This window comes from Athalia rosae, chromosome 2, assembly GCF_917208135.1.
Source record: "Athalia rosae chromosome 2, iyAthRosa1.1, whole genome shotgun sequence".
NCBI classification, from domain to species: Eukaryota; Metazoa; Arthropoda; class Insecta; order Hymenoptera; family Athaliidae; genus Athalia; species Athalia rosae.
The window spans coordinates 15,261,959-15,278,506 of record NC_064027.1 but is presented as its reverse complement, the minus strand read 5'-3'; the positions used below and the strand labels follow the sequence as shown (position 1 = coordinate 15,278,506).

The window sequence follows — 16,548 nt, the reverse complement described above, 5'->3', positions numbered from 1 at the left end:
GGGCAGCAAACCGCCCCCATACCCAACGCCCCGTTCACCTACGCCGGAGTAGAGGCGCCCTGTATCGCTGGTTACAAATTCGACTCACGTACCCGCGGCCGGCGTCGCGTCGACAGAATGAAAAAAATCGACGATAGAAAGAGAGGGGGAAATGGGAGAGAAACAGAGCGAGCGAAAAGAGAGGACAAAAAATGGGAGAAAGAGAAAGAGAGTTATGGGGGCGCAGGTAGCGAGAAAGGGGGGCGTACGGAAAGGGGGGAAGGGTTTCTCGTGAAAAATCTGCATGGATTTACAGAAAAAATGCGGTGATCACGTACGCGTGGACAGAGAGACGCGAGGCGGCTAGGATATAGGGATGACGAGGGGGGGGGGGGGGGGGGGGGGGGAGGGAAGGGGAGCGAGATGGTAAGAGAGTGAGACGAAAAAAAAACATAAAAAAAAAAGAATACCGATGCGGGAGACAAAAAAAGGGTGCGGGTGCGAGAGACAAAAAATAGGGATAGGAAAAACCGTCGAGCAACTAAATTGAAGTATCGATTTTTATTGAAAAACTCTACCCGCCTCGCGTCCCACCACTTACAACTCGCGCGTTATATTTCATTTTCAATATGTTGATCGGAGCTGTACGAAAGAAGGACGACACCGTGACCCGTGGGGGACCCGATACCGGAAACGACCAGAGTATCGAGCAATTTCAATTAACGTCAAAACGCCAGTTACTCCAAAATGTTCGCCATCGTTCGCGGCTTTTGAGAACTACATATATCATTAGTAAACATGTGCTGTATCGAAAAGCTTAAGTTTCACTTCTACAAAAATTATTTTCGACCGAAGTACGAACCAGAAATAGCCATAGTCCGTTTCGGACGGACATCTCGATCCTTGTGACGGAACGGAAGACGAATACGGTCCGCTTATCGAAACGGTGCCTTATAAAAAAAGCATCCGAATGGTAAGCGTACTCTTCAAGAACGATCGACGTGCGAACAATCTTTTTCCCCTCTCTATCCTCTCTCTCTGTAACGGAAGTAGTAAACGACTGTAGCAATCACGTTCGTATCACGGGGATATTTCGAGTCGGTCTCTGAGGCACGTCGCTTTTCTATAGGCAGCTGTTGTTTCAGAGGAGGTCTGTGTTCTTATCGGGGGCCCGGGAGCTACGGAGGCACTTCAAACGGTACGCCATATGTGCACACTTCAAATGAGATAGCCGACCGCTATTTTCGTAACTTTGGCTAGCGCCAACGGGCGTCGTATGATTATTCTCCTGTAATTAGCACGAGACGGCCAATTAGACTAATGCTGAATCCTGTAGCTACAGCACCCTTTAATTCTATGGTCCGATCCGGTCGGGGCTCGCAATATCTTTGTGCATTACATCCTTATCCTTTTTAATTCCGAGTTTTTGTTGAACGAGAAAAAAATTAAAAGAAAAAAAAAAAAAAAACATTAATAAAAACTTGAGTGAAAAACTCAACGGTGAAAGAACACGTACCGATCATTCAAACGAATCTGATGAAATAATGTAATTCAGGATTTGTTTTATTTTTTTTTTTCGTTTTTTTTTTCATACTCCCGTTATTCATTAAAGTTATACCGCTAATTAGTGTTATCCTTTGAGAATCGCCGGTGTTTCTTTCCGAGAGATAACTCTGCATAGGATATATGTAACGATTTTTCTTACGTCTTAAGAATTGATAAAAGAAGTCACGAAGGCATGGAAGGAAGCTCGAATTCCAATTACTATGTACTCTCTATAGATCGACCTCCTGTTTGCAAAAGGTAATTTCAAGATGGCGTTTGTATAGAGCGATATTCCCAGGTGAGGTGGAAAACGTGATGTAACAATGCCGTTTCACGGTGGAGCGATTCATTTGTCAGGTAGGTAGCTCCTAGCTGCAGGGAGAGCGCGATGCAGCAGGTCGATTTGAAAAATGCCGTGAATCCAGAAGCGGAGTTGGCAGCTCGCCCTAGCAGCTCCAGCCGAGGGGGAAAGGCGGCGGGGGGTTCGTTCGTTCCCTCGACGTCTCTACGTCGTTTCCCTTTCCCTCATCTCGTTCCAGTTCCACGCTTCCGGTAGTTTGCCATCCCCTACCCTACGCTAGTTTCCTTTTTCAGGGGCCTCGGCGCGTCGATGAAATAAAAAGTAACGTCGTCAAGAATTCCTGTCCCCGTACAGACCGTCGCGTCGTCTGCCGCACGGTTTCACGTCCGATGTCTCCTCCGCGCTTTCCACCGTGCGTGCGGGGCTGCTTTTTTTCCCGCGATGCAGTTCGCCCGGCGAATCGGAGGGATATCCGTACAGCCGGTCTTCGCGGGGACGGAGGGAAGAGATATGGGGGAGAAAAAAAAAACAAGGAGAAAGGAACGCGCGGTTCGATCGAATCCCTTGCCGCGATCGTGCGATCCGTGCGGAAAGTAGAAAATAGTCGGTAATATCAGGGGGTTTGTTATACGTAGAACTGTTCTGGAAGTGATACGTTCGAAGTGATCACCGGTCGTATAGCGAGGGGTCGTAGATCGAGTAGAGTTCTTCTCGAGGACTGAGAAAAGACCGCTGTATATTCGTATAGCTGTCATCCGTCAGGAATTTCTTAATCTTCTCGGAGACCGCCTCCCGCCGTCTGAAGAGATCATTTAAGAAATCGCAAACAATAAATAGCGGCGATCGCGAGTCGCTCCGAGAATCGGATCAGACGGGAAATAGTCGAGGGAGGACGAGGCGTCGAGAGGGAGTGTCGAGGCGTCGTTGTCGTCGCTCTATATACGGAAATTGGAAGTTTACCGGCACGGAGTGGAGATATTTGTCTGGGTTTACAACGCTGACGGGATCATTGATTATATCGGTGTATAGTGCGGCGACACACTTCGCCACGTGAGATATGGATACACGCATCCCTTCATTAGTCACGTGTACAGGGGGACTCGAAAATTAAATCAACCCGATCGCCGACATCAAAGACTCGGAGGAAAAATATTGCACACATTTTTCATAGCTACGAAAAAAAATGGCGAATCCGTCGAGATGCCGTCGACTAGGGGGAAAAAAAAAACACACTTGAAATTTCGGAAACAGCGATATCTGCATTGAAGGAATATCAAAATTGAGAGAAAACAAAAACCATATTACGCCATGTTGAGTACCTATGGTACAAAAATTTCCTCAGTTCTATACAAATACATATATATGTACACAGTGCAAATGTAGCTACATATGAATTTCGGTAACGCTTAAATTCTCGTTTGGGTCCTGCGATGTGACGTGAAGCACCCTCGTCGAGGGTTTTTCGATGCGTTTTATTGTTTTTCAATGTTCGAACGGCAGCGCGGCCATAGTCCGGGGAATGGGGGGGTGGTACCCCATCCAACATATCCGTGACATACCACGACGCGACCACCCCTACAGCGTCGACCTCTTGCCTGCCCCCCCTCCCCCCTCCCCACCCACCGCCATTCGCCCCTTCTTTCCCCAGCGGATACGATACCGGCGCGGTAAATCACCCGGTCGCAGGATGCAGCCACCCCCATATCCACACCGACCCGACCCGCGCCACGATCCTCGTTCCCGTTTTCGACCGTACATGCAGGCAATATTCTTTTCACTTCCAGGCACCCACTGAACATCGAACAATTCGGTTGTAAAAATTGTTTCATCCCATTCGTTTCGGCTGTATAGATAGGGTAATGTGCCGCAATTGGCCGACGTCGACGCGACGGACAACGTCGACGGAAAAAATGGCGTCACCGGTGATCCCTGCTCGCTTCTGCGTACCCTATGATTCAATAATAATCTACAGGACGAGCGTGAAGGCAGGTACTACAAGAGAACGAAGGTTTCCCGCTCCGTTCTGCAGACGAGAAAATTTCAGCAAACTTTTTGGCGGGATGTTATTATTTTTTTTTTTTTCATTTTGAGGGCGCTATAAGTTTTTATGTTTTTCAATTTGCGAACGCGTACATTAACGGGTATGAGTATAGGTACGTTACATGGCGCGGCGATGCACACGCGTCGAAAAACACGTCATGATAATTCCCGATACCGCTTGCGTATAAACTTAGTTTATTTTCGTTGGAGAATCTAACCAGGCTGAATCTAACGCAGCTTCACTCTGATTGACTTTGTTGCTCTGGTAACGCGTTGTATTTCAGTGGATCAGAGCGACGTGAAATCCGCATGTGAAATTTGAGACTCGACGGGGTAGCTCCGCGAATCCTGCGGCATGAATTTTTCGGATTTCGATTTTGGATCAGGGATATAAAAATGAGCTACGCGGGAATTCGAGGTCTAAAAAGACGATATGTCAAGATTAGAAATTTTGTCGTTCGGCGGAAGACGCGAGGCTCGTCATGTTGACACAGAAAAAGTGGAAAAAGTGCTGTAACCAAGCTGAAGCTTTTATGAAAGTTGAGATCAAAAAGTCTGGCTGTTGCTGAGAAAAAGAGGGAAAAAAAAGAAAACGAAAAAGAAAAAAAAGAAAAAGAAAAGAAAAGGCAATAGGAAGGAAAGAAGAAAGTAAGGTGGGCGGGTTCGTGTTGTTCCAAGGGATGCATCGCTGAGCGCGTGTCAAAGTGGGGTGAGGTAATCTTGGATCTTTCTCAAAATTCTTAAGGCGTACATTTGTCAGAAAGCCTATTTCCTTATTTTTCCTCCCTACCTCATTTTTTCTTTTCATTTTTTTCGCCCGGCATTATTATTATCACTGTTATTGTTATTTCTTCTCTTTTTCAGTCTCCGGTAATTTGCATATGACAAAATTCTCGCGCTCCGTGACAAACGCGAGCTGTTAAACTCCCGACAGTTACATAACTTCAGTCCCGTTTAACTGAAGATTACAATATCGATAAACTAAATTAAAGAAATAAAGATAAAAATCTTATATATACGATGTACAAGTACGGCGAAAAAAAGCTCTTGAATCGCGCGAAATCATTTTCTTTTTTTTCTTTTCTCATCAAACTTTCGTTGAATAAAATTATCCGATTTCGATGCAGTAGATTGTCCGTGCCCCGTGTAACTGAATCGCGTCGCGCAATTTCGTCATCGAAATCGAGCTTTCATACGTAAAAATGAAATTCGTTTACGACTCGAAGCGCGGTGTAAAACTCTAATCGAATTCGTGTGCACGTGTATATCGTTCCACGAACGAAACGGCCCATCAGCTATGACTCGAGCCTGTATATTTGCGCAAATTTTATCGATCCTCTTTTTTTTCGTTCTCTTTGTTTTCACAGTTGCCGGCCCCGAAGAAAACCCGCAGTCTAGACGAGCGAATTAGCCCAAATTTGCTTATAGATCATTTGTTTCAACTAACCCACGTTCGTGTGCCTCGGCGTACAAGCGGCCGACCTGCTCTCAACTGATGTATGGTACCCACCCGGTAAAATATGTTTCGAACGTAATACACCTCCTCCATCATATCGCGTACCCGCGTGAATTATCAACAATTTCAAACTCTCGCTGTCGCTATTCACGCGCAAGTTCAAAGCGACCCGTTTCCAGATTACCTTTACAATCCGTACGCCCCGGTCGGCAAATTTTTGTCAAGAGTCCGGAGAAAAATATGGACCAGCGATGACCACCGGGTCGCGGACGATAAATGCGATGAAAAAAAGTAGCGAAGTATAGAAAAAAAAAAAAAAAAAAAAAAAAAAAGGAAAAGAAAAATCCGGCAAGAACGAAAGCTCTGTTATTTGCATGCAAATTACGTAGTCAGGTAAGGAACGCCGAGAGGCAACCAATTGAAAGTCCTTCATCCTGGAAGGAAGAGACCCCACTTATTACGTAGCAGGGGTCGTGTTTACGCATGTTACCGGGCCTCCCCGTTCCGTTGCAGCGCTAGGTCGTTCGACTCATTTTTGTAACTCAAGGACCGCTCGCACCGCCTGCTTCCAAAGTGGTAATAAGCATTTTTTTAATCACGTATTGTAGAACTACGAGGAAAAGCCTTAATTTGCGGGGGAAAAAAAAGTAGTACTCGACGTATTACACAAACCCGTATAGTGTAACCAGCCGCTTGCGAGAATAAGTGAATCGACTGAAGCTCCGTCAGCCGCGGGTCCCTTTCCGTATTTTATACGTACTCCATCTATGTCCTTGAATTTTTACTACGTCGCTTATTAAATTACGCCAACTACTCCGCGGTACGACTGCGGATCTTGATTAAACTTATTACAAGCTCTTGTAATCGAGAGAAGTGATCACTTTTGGAATTCAACTTTCAAAGGGTAGACAAACACCGCTGGATTTATACACTACGCGCAGAAATTAGCGGACCATTAGTCGAAGTCAAAAGCTCACATGTTTTCGACATGAGTTGAATCGGAAGAGTATAACTAGAGAACAAAAAAACGCGACTCAAGTCGACCGAAGGCGTCTAAAAAGTGAAGCTCCGATAAGCTTCGGAATTCTCTGTTTTCAACTCTCTCTATACTCAAATTTTTCGAGCCGTTCATAAGGTTTGGAAATTGGATGGTTTTCGGAGCCAAAAGAGAGGGTGGCCCGTTAATTTTTGTGCGTAGCGTATATTTTAATGTCAGTTGTACAGCACCTGTTGTATACCGAGTAGTATACTTGAAAGAAGCGGTGACGATAAACGCAAAATATTTGTTAGGTATTCAAGAGCTTTGAAGTTGGATCCAGATCCATGAAAATTCCCATCTGTTTCGCTAACCGACTATGAATTCTTTACCGATCACAAGTCCCCCGTTTTATACGAGGTATTAAAGTTCGAAACGGGTTCGAAAGTCGTTCGGGTTTCGTACACCTCGTTTTGTTTGTTTTTTGTTTTTTTTTATGACAAAGGTCTGCACTTTTTTTTCGCATTTTTCAAACAGGCGTTTGTATACCGAGCGAGCTACGACCACCTAGAAACCGGGAGGAACGCCGGAGCCGAACTTATTCCGGTAATCCATTTCCACCCGATTGTCACGTACCATTAGATCCCGGAAACGAAACTGAAGTTTCAAGGAGCTCAGAAAATAGCCGCACGTCTCACATCAGCTAAAAGCGACTAATCCGAAAGAACCGTTTCTTCCTGGGCCGCTGCAGCTGACAACTCAGGAAACGAAACAAAAGGCGGACTTTACCGAGACCAAAAGACGTGAGTTGAGAGTGATCTCAGCCGCGTTGCTGCAGGAGGTGTTATTTAAAACTGAAATATGGGTCAGCGCTGGTTGTGTCACTCAATGAAGAATGTGCCGGTTCCTCGCGGAGCGTTTCAATTCCAAGAGCAAAACGGAACGGTACCGAATATTTCATTTATTCAACGCCGGTTAAACTCGTCGGCTGATGAAATTTTTCGCCTCAAAGGTCGATACGCGCACGGAGTGACAAAATTCCGAAAATTCACCAACGATGTTTATTCATAGTTTGTTTGGTAACTCACTCTTTCCGATACCACCGGGTAGGGGGTGGTGTTCCTCCGAGGTGGTTTCATTCAGGGGATATTTAATCGTTGAAAATATTACACGAGCGAGCGATCCGTCTTGGAACGCGTGCTCGGGCGAGGCTTGATTTATAAGCTATTTGAATTAATCCTACCGCCCCGAAGGCTAATTGAAATGGATGAGAGGAGGAAGAGCGAGAGGCGAAGATATCGGAGGAGGAGAAAACGAGGGCGGAAGTGTAGCGTAGGGGTCCTCTTGACGCTGAAGATTTTCTGGGTCGAATAAGATCCTCTCCCTATCACGAATTCGATCTCTACCACCTCCTCAGCGAGGGTCGTATTTGAACAATCGGTATAGTTCAATTGTTCATCTAATTGCAATACCGGAAGCGGGTTGCAAGTGAGTCTTTCGATACAATTTCGATTCGGCTCTACGTATTTGTATACGTGTACGAATTTCGTGTATGAAAAACTCACCCCTCAGTTATTAACATTTCAATTCTTGATTTATCTACCGGCGTTTTTTGATTCACGCGAAGAATCTAAATGAATCAAACAAAATAAATACAAAAATGAAATAAAAATCTAAATGGGAGAGAATTAATCAAAGGATCGAAGAATCAGATAATTTCGAAATTTTTCCGCCGATTCTAACAAAATCAATTTAATATTAATAATTGTAACGGATTAGCGCCTGACCTTATACAACATCACATCCGAGTCACATAGCTGCGTTCGGTTAACATCCAACAGATGGCAGCGAATGGCTTGAAATGAACAACGGCCCCTGTTCTATTTATTGTTGCAAAAGCTCGGGTGAACAATCTTTGAACATCGGGTAAAAACTGGATGACGTCATTACCGCGGTTTGGCGGTACGTTAAATACACCGTAACATTTTGCAGCCAACAGAAAAACGTTCGATCACCATGCATATTAATTAAAAGAAGTAAAAGTTATTTCCAACCGGTCGATCATCCAATTGTCAATTCGAATTAAAAACGACCGATATTTGCTAGCGGTATTTTTTATGCGGAGATATTCCGTCAAATAATGTTTGCGATAGAATGAAAAAAAATAATTAATGGAAATTTTTGTTAAAATTTTGCAATAATCGACTTATTCAATTTTTCGATTCGACACTACATTCGTTCGTAAATATTTTGCCCGCGGAGTTTACAAGCCAATCGATTGAGTTTGGAGGAAAAGGAAGCGGAGGAGAAGAAGGAAGAGTGAAACGAGGGAATTCAAGATATCGTATCCGGTTGACGGAAGTACTTTCGCGAACGGTGTACACGGGAAGAAAAATCAGAAACGTGTATTTGTCGTTTGATTTTACAAATCGCTGAAATCGTTCAGCGAACAAAAAACTACCCCGGCAAAGTATGCGCGGCCGCCATACTTGATTTTCCAGAACAATACCCAACAAACATATGTATATTCGTGAGAAAAAAATTAACGACAAACGATTGATCTATCCACGAATCGGCGACTATTGTAATTTCACAGGAACAAATGCAATGTTTAGTTTGCAATTTGATATCTGTATAAATACCGAGCGACGCCATGGCGCGGCGGTGCAAACTAAAATTAGGAAAGAGGGTCGGTATAATATGAAACCCGCGTCGTAAAATTATTCCGTAGTGTTTGTTTCTCCACCACCCGAGATTCTCCTCTTTCAACGTTTGTACTTGACAAGTGTTTGCTAACATGCGTCAGACACTTCGTGTGAATTATTTCCGTTCTCCGTTTATTCGTGGAGTTTTAGCTACCGTTGAGAATCGAAATAATGGATGTTCGTCTGATAAAAACCGAGGAGAAAAACAACCTTCCGCGAAGAGTACGCGGATGAGGGAAAAATGAAATTTAATATCAGAAATGAAAACCGGCTAGTATTCTTTTTACCTTTTCCGCATCACCCTCCCCCTCCCCCCCTCGATCCGAATCCGAACTTCGGCTTTCCCCGTGTATCCGTACTTATAACGTTCCACATTTGTGATACGCGCGTATATATATATACATTTATTTTTCCCTTGGCGTTGTAAAGCCAGATTTTTAATAATACGAGTGTCCGATAACGTTGTACCGAGAAAACCTGCAGAAAATAATCTGAAGCAGGAGAGAATTTCCATCGTTCTTGTCTGGTCCGACTAAATACTAATTAGGTATATCGCATCGCTCTCGCCCCCAGCGACGTCGGCGTATCGTTTTCTCGACGTTGTTTCAGTAGAAAATGTGCTATGGGCGGCTGCTGGTAATTCAACCTTTTCCACGGAAGTTACGATTATTTTCTCTCTTCTCGAATAAATAAATGCCTAATTAGCACCGGAATCGCAAAGAAGAAGATAAAACAGGAAAAAAAAAGCATACGAAAATTATACGAATCGAAACGTTATCATACGAATTAACTTTCGACCGGTGTGCGAAAAAATGTCACGCTAACGATACGGTTGGCGACAATGGTCGGGCCGAACGTAACGGTCGGTTTAAAACCGAATCGGGAAATTCAGAGTTGAGAATCGGAGGATGAAAATTGAACCGGAATTCCTGCGTTCGTTCGTCGGAATCGGCTCGAGTGTTCGTTGAACGACGCTTACGCATTCGCGTGCTTCCTTACGGATCCCCGAACGCGTTATTGAGAACGAACCGGTTTATTAAATTTTTTTTCTTTTTTTCTTCTCTCTATTCTTCATAAAAAATTTCACCAACATTCCGTTCATATTGACTGTTATATAGAAAATTTTCGGGAACCCGGTACGCCGTTTGCGATTTACACACACACACTTGTGTTCGCCGTGGATTCGGGGTCATCGGCTATTGTCGCTTGTGCGTGTGCGTGTACATCGAACAGGGGAAACGGTTATCATTTCGCTGCTTTATAGAAATAGGGTAACTCGCCTCTGTACCCAAATCATCTCCATTCTCCGTACTTTTTGTTATTCTCTCATAGCGAACGGATCGAACGAATATACTTTTTACATTCGATTGACGAAATCGTGACTTTACCGATCCGGTTTCAGGTCGCATGCGCCCTCAAAATCCCAGAAGCTCTCGTACGATCGCTGGCGAAGCTCTCCCTCGGCTCGAGCTTAAACATAATTATTATCCGATAGAGAAGTGGGTTAGTGGTTTTCGCTACGAATCGGCTCTTCCAGCCTCCGCTGGCTCATATAGTTCGTATATAGTACCGTGTAACGCGCTGCCTTCTGGTCTACCAAAGACTACCCACCGCCGACCACCGCGATGATGTACCGACTATATTTCGAGTTGGAGTAAGTCCAGGAGAATCCGACATCGCGAAACAAGAATAAAACGACGTATTCCTATTGTTGCTACCATTTTATATATTACACCAACTTACAGCTTATGGACCGAACGAGGATAACTCCGTGTGCATAATCGGAGAACGTATAAAAAGAAAAAAAAAAAAACTTTACACCCCCCTCTGGGTCGCCCCGTCGCGCCCTTCTATATGTATGCACGTAATGTGCATACCGTGAAAATTCATTTGAATTATATTCGGGCTGAATGAAAAAGTTCACATTGTATACACCGCACGTGTAGGTACGTGCGTACAGTACACGTTCTTTCGCCATGTAACGGCGATGTATCGCAGAGAAGTGAAAAGGGTGAAATTTCGCGTATACATAAAACGCGCGTTGGTCTGGGGGGGAACAGGCGTACCGAGGCCGAGGGCGAGCCGGCTTTGTCGGGGAAAACGCAATTTTGAGAAAAACTTGTCATTTTTTAAGTTGTTTTTTTTGTTTTTGTTTTAAATACGTTTTGTTTTAATTATTCGTACTGGACACGCGGTTGATCAAGCGGTAGGGTGACTTACCGGAGGCATTATAACGAGTGATTATTTATTAAATTACTCGTTAGAAGGTAGAGGAGATGTTCGTTAAGCGGACGAACTCGAGCAAACGCCACACCGCGTATACGTATACCATCGTATACGTACGTACCGCCCGTCTCGTCGTCTGCAAAATTATTAATTTACATCGGACACCTATTCCGAACAAGTTATGACACCGATTTAACCTCAGCGTTTGAGGGTAAAATAAAACCTGGTAGCACGTGTCGAGGGTCATTTGTGAATGTGTAATTTAAAAACTGTTTTATAAACCAAACGCGTTACAACGAACGAGTTAATGAATTTTTTCGTCGCGACGCGACATTCTACGGTAAAGAGTTGATTTTCGCTGCTGGAAATTTCAAAGCTAACGGAATTTCGGTAAATTCGGTAAATTCCGATAATCACGTAGGTACATATTAACGGGTCGAGTCTGCACTTGAAACTTTTCTGTAACTATACGGAAACGTTTTCTCTTATTTTTTTATTTTTTTTTTGCCTTTGCCGACGTCGAGATATGTTCCCGATGCGAAGCTAGACGAGAAGCTTCGTTTTTAGCAAGCTACGCCGGGCGTTAAGTTGCTACGTCAATTCGAATTATCTATAAACTATTCAACGGTGATAATCTTCTGGTATAAGTGACACACGCCGAATAATACAATACCCTGAGTTATTAAAAAAATTCCTTGTATAATAAGACACGTTCATATAGGAGCTCTAGGTGGATACGGAAAATTAGAGGCGAGGAATTTGGAAAACGACGATCGGAATATGGATCAGGGGTAATTGATTCACGAACGTACGCACCGTGGAAGATCGGAGGGTGGGAATGGGAGGGGGTGTGGAGGAGAAAAAGGGGATCATCTCGCGAAGGCTTTTGATAAAAAGTAAAACGGGGAAGGCGTCGCATCACTCACGACTTTTCCAGCCTTGATCGTCGTCTCGAAACTCCTCGTATTTCGAACGGAATCCAATACCGGTATAAAGCTAAACTTCTTCAAATGCACGGCTTCCCTATTTCCTCCTCGCTTCTTTTACCTATAGTATTCCGTAGCCCCACCCTCCTACTCAGCGAACCCTTTCATTGCGAAAACGTCGCTCTGTAATTCACTTTTTATGCCGGCGGAGAGTTGTTTTATCTCCACAGGTCCGTATAGTCTGTGTGTACACACACACACGTATAGCTTTGTCTCTTCACAGAGATGTACGTACATTTGATTTGTTTCGTTTATTTTATTTCCCTTCTTACGCTACGGCATTCGATTTTTCATCGTACCCCGCGCTCTCGTTTTCTCCTTCATTTTCACTCTCAGATCATCCGAATTCTGTTTAGAAAATTTAAGCTTCTCTCGCACGCCAATGCGGACAATAACAATAAATTGTACTTCTGGGACTAAACTGGATTTTCTTCTTTTTATTCTCACAATCAGCCTCGAAATCAAATAACCAGATTAAGCTAACGTGTCGAATTTATTTCGATTCTTCAACGTCGTATCCGTATCCGTATTTTTTTTTTTTTTTTTTCTCTCGAAATAATTTGTAGACGGTAGATATGAATCATGCGCTCTAATTACACGCGTAATCTCTGCAAGTTCGGCTTTCCCTACCTCTCTTAACTTTAACCCCCTTTTTCACCCCCCCTCCACCCCCCCCACTCCTCACTCCCCAGCCTCTGCATACTCCCACCGGTGGGTAAAGCTATGTCATCCGTCTCGCAGTCTGTTGGGAGTAATTTGTATGACAATAAATATCTCAGGCTTAAGCACGCGGAGGCAAAGGCGTCGCTGTGCGGTAGGCGCCGCAAGCTTCTGGCTTTATGTAAGCACTCAATGGATTAGGTCACAGATTCTCTCAGTTAACGAGAGAGAAAGAGAGAGAGAGAGAGAGAGAGAGAGGGGGAAAGAAGGGGGGAGATACATACACATAGCGGAGGGAGAGGGCGAGATCGGTATGGAAAACGTGGAAGAGGAGGAAGTAGACTCCGCGGAGGAAAGAGATGAAGAGAGAAAAGAAAAAAATGAGCGAGAGAGAGACGAACGTTGAAGAAACGTTGTTCTGGATTCCGAGGAAACGACGACGGTTTCGAGCTTAGAGATTCGAAGGAGGTGCGGGAGTGTGCAAGACAAGCAGATCTTAGTACGGGATGAGACTCGGTATCTCCTACGCGAGATGATATAAACGAAGCCACGGTGTTACGCGTACATTGTACCTACATGACCTACATATACAGGGTGTTAATAAATAATTGTGCCAAATTTGAGGGAGAGATAAAGCTCGCTGAAACAAGTGATCTGAGACGAGCAATCCATGTTCGAAAACGTCGCGTTCAGGCGTTACAGGGCATCGGAGGTCGTAGGTAAAGGGCATAGATCCTCCCGAGTTTGGCACAATTATTCATTAACACCCTGTATCTATATGAATATGAGAATATCGCACAGGTATGGATACGTAGGTACTACATACGAGTGTAATTTACATCACATAGAATTGAGAGTTATCTACAAACATCGGCCACGGACGTAAATCATTTCCAAATGAAAGTATGTCGGAACATCCGAGTGTAAAAATTTTATACTTGATTAAAACAGCAATCGCGCTTTGATCCGATAGAAAATACGCGAAGATCGAGATGAAATGGTTTGAAAAGTTGATCAATTTTTGGCAATACTTTCGAAGGAAGCTGGAAAACGTGAGTTTGCTACGGGGAGGGTGAGGTGGGGGCGTCAGACATCAACGAAGTGAATTTTGTGCGAATATGATAATCGCTGACCGTAAAAATTCGGATACTTCGAACTCCTCCGAAATCTTTCGAGCGGGGAAAAGAAATTCGGCGAAACAAATCGAACACGTGAAAAAGGTGCATGAGAAATATCGCGGGGAAAAAGAGAGGCGATACGTTTTCCGGGCTATTTATTCTGTGAAATAAATTACAACATAAGTAGAAACTTTTATCCGTCGGATGAAAAAGTTTCTTACATCGGATTGCGTCTCTTCCGAAAAGTTCGGATATTGATTGGCCATAACTAACGGATAAAGATTAACTTGACTTACCCCGTTGAGCGTCTTGATGTTGTGCAGTGCATTTTGAGCCTCCAGGGCTGCTTTTCTTGTAAAAAACGTAACGAAACAGCATCCTGAAACACGATAAATTATTCCCATGCGACTTCAGTCCCCCTTAAAAGCACTTAAAAATATTAGATACCGCTGCGTATACATGTTATGTACTAGAACGCGATGCCGGGACATTGAGAATTTACACGCAGGGATGATCGCGAGAATACCGAGTTGTTTTCATCAAATTAGCATATTTGCCAGGAAATTGTCAAACTACGTAACGCAGCTGATAATTGTAACGGATGTTCGGACTCTGCGTGAAAATTCGAGGTTGACGTTATAACGGGACGAAAATATCCCATGGAAAAAACAAACGAAGAAGAGTAAAAAAAACAAAATTGAAAAACAAAAACTACTATACTACACCGAAAAATCCTGAATTAATCATGTTTCCAAAAGTATTTGATTTACGAGGTTTGTTATACGCGCGAAGTTTGTTCGTTGATGAGAAAATATCGAGGATCACGATAATTGCTATTTATTATCCTATCTTAAAAATGAAAGCGAGAAAAACTCGCGAATGCATTGTGAAAAATCATCGAGCTACGTGGAGTTGGAAAATTTCGAACTACTCGACATTTTGCATTGTGGTTATCATGCCTCCTGATCCAAAAACTATCTAGCTTCGCCTACTTTCCTTATAGGACAACAATTGGCGAAAACTCGATTCTTTCAATAGATAGATCAATCGAACTTGCGAATGGAAAATTAGTCATGGCTTAATCCTGGCAAGTTCCAAGTCTTAGGCGTTACTTCCGGTCCGAATTGAAAAATATTATCGGTATAGGGAGCATAGGCTAAAGACAATTAATGTCGATGGCAATACAGTTCAGACATTACGTCGAAACTTTCAACACTGTCCACTCGTCGCACTTTTTTTCTCTTCTCTTTCTTTTTTTTCCCACTTTTATTCAACCAGTAGGAGACATTTCAAGTAAAACAAATACAGGGCAGGTAAAGAAGAAAAATGACGCCCACCTACCCCAACCTAACCAGAAAAAGGGAAAAGCAGTTAATTGCTGCTTGCGCGTACGAAATTGGATGATTTTTCGAGTTCGCTTGGAGCAGGTAATCATATATCAATGGAACAGTCGTATGCCTATGCACGTAAACTCGGACGAGAAGTTAACGGGTGAGCGGGAGAATATTTGCTGCAGCTCCTCCAGCACTGCGTGACCTCATCCTCTTTGTAGGTTTCTTTGCTCGCTCGCCTTAGGTATAACGCACACCTGCGTGGGCTCCCCCCCCCCCAATCGAGATCCTAAACTTTGTCAAAGCTTCGTACAATCGAGTCGCACGACCGAGTTCTCGGATATTTAAGCGTTGGAACGAGTTTTTCATCTTCATTTTGACTCGAACCACCTCTACCCGTTGCAGAGGGTGTTCGCCTTGAAAATCGGGGGGTGTACGGAAGAAAAAGGTGTACGTTTATAATACGCACGTAATAGCTACACGTACCTTCTCTCTTTACCTGCTGTTGCTTCTCCTCCTACAGTGTATTATCGGGTAAGGGAAGTTGAATTGAATTTATGGTCAAAGTTGGCGAACCATCTGGTCTTGATTCAAAATTAATATTTTTGTATTTTATACCAATAAATCAGGGTGTGCGCGCTGGCGCGTGTGCAAATTCTGAGCGCGCAGAGTACTGTAAATTATGTTTTCTCATTATCTCTGATATCTATATAGACCTACGTGTTCTCTTTCCCTCTCCTCATCATCCACTTCCACGTAAATGTATGTGTACATGATGCCGAAACAAACGCGCGCGCGGTGCTCTATACCCTCCTCTCCCTATCTCCCTCTCCCTCGCCCTCTCTCTCTTCCGCTCATACGAGCAAACCGGTTCGATCAATCACGAGCATCTCTCGCATTTCATGCAGTACAGAAAACCCCCAGCAGCTTTGGTGCTACGGACCAGATTTAAGGGGAGTCGGTTTCGCACCGCTAAATTATGAGGTTATCGAGGATAAAACTATCCGAAATAATAAAGGCGGAAAACTGGAACTGGAAGCTAACCAAGACCAGATCGGACGTGAGGAACCGAGTAGCCAAAATTACAACATCGGATGAGAGCGAAAAAAAAAAGGAACAGAGAGAAGAAACAGACGATGGTGCTGGGATAACGATGCATTATGGATGCGGGAGATACAGATTTGCATGAATAAGACCAAAGCGAAGGAATAAATCGTTGGGTTAT

The 16,548-nt window shown here is 43.8% G+C and overlaps 1 protein-coding gene across 18 annotated transcripts in view; it reads right to left on the bottom strand.

Moving 5' to 3' along the window:
- Positions 1-16,548, bottom strand: part of LOC105692034 (CUGBP Elav-like family member 2) — a 274,308-nt gene that overhangs the window by 82,376 nt on the left and 175,384 nt on the right. For all 18 annotated transcript variants that reach the window (XM_048650635.1, XM_048650637.1, XM_048650633.1 and 15 more), the window contains exon 4: positions 14,289-14,371. In XM_048650635.1, coding sequence (XP_048506592.1) covers positions 14,289-14,371 — 83 coding nt within the window. The remainder of the gene's footprint in view (positions 1-14,288; positions 14,372-16,548) is intronic.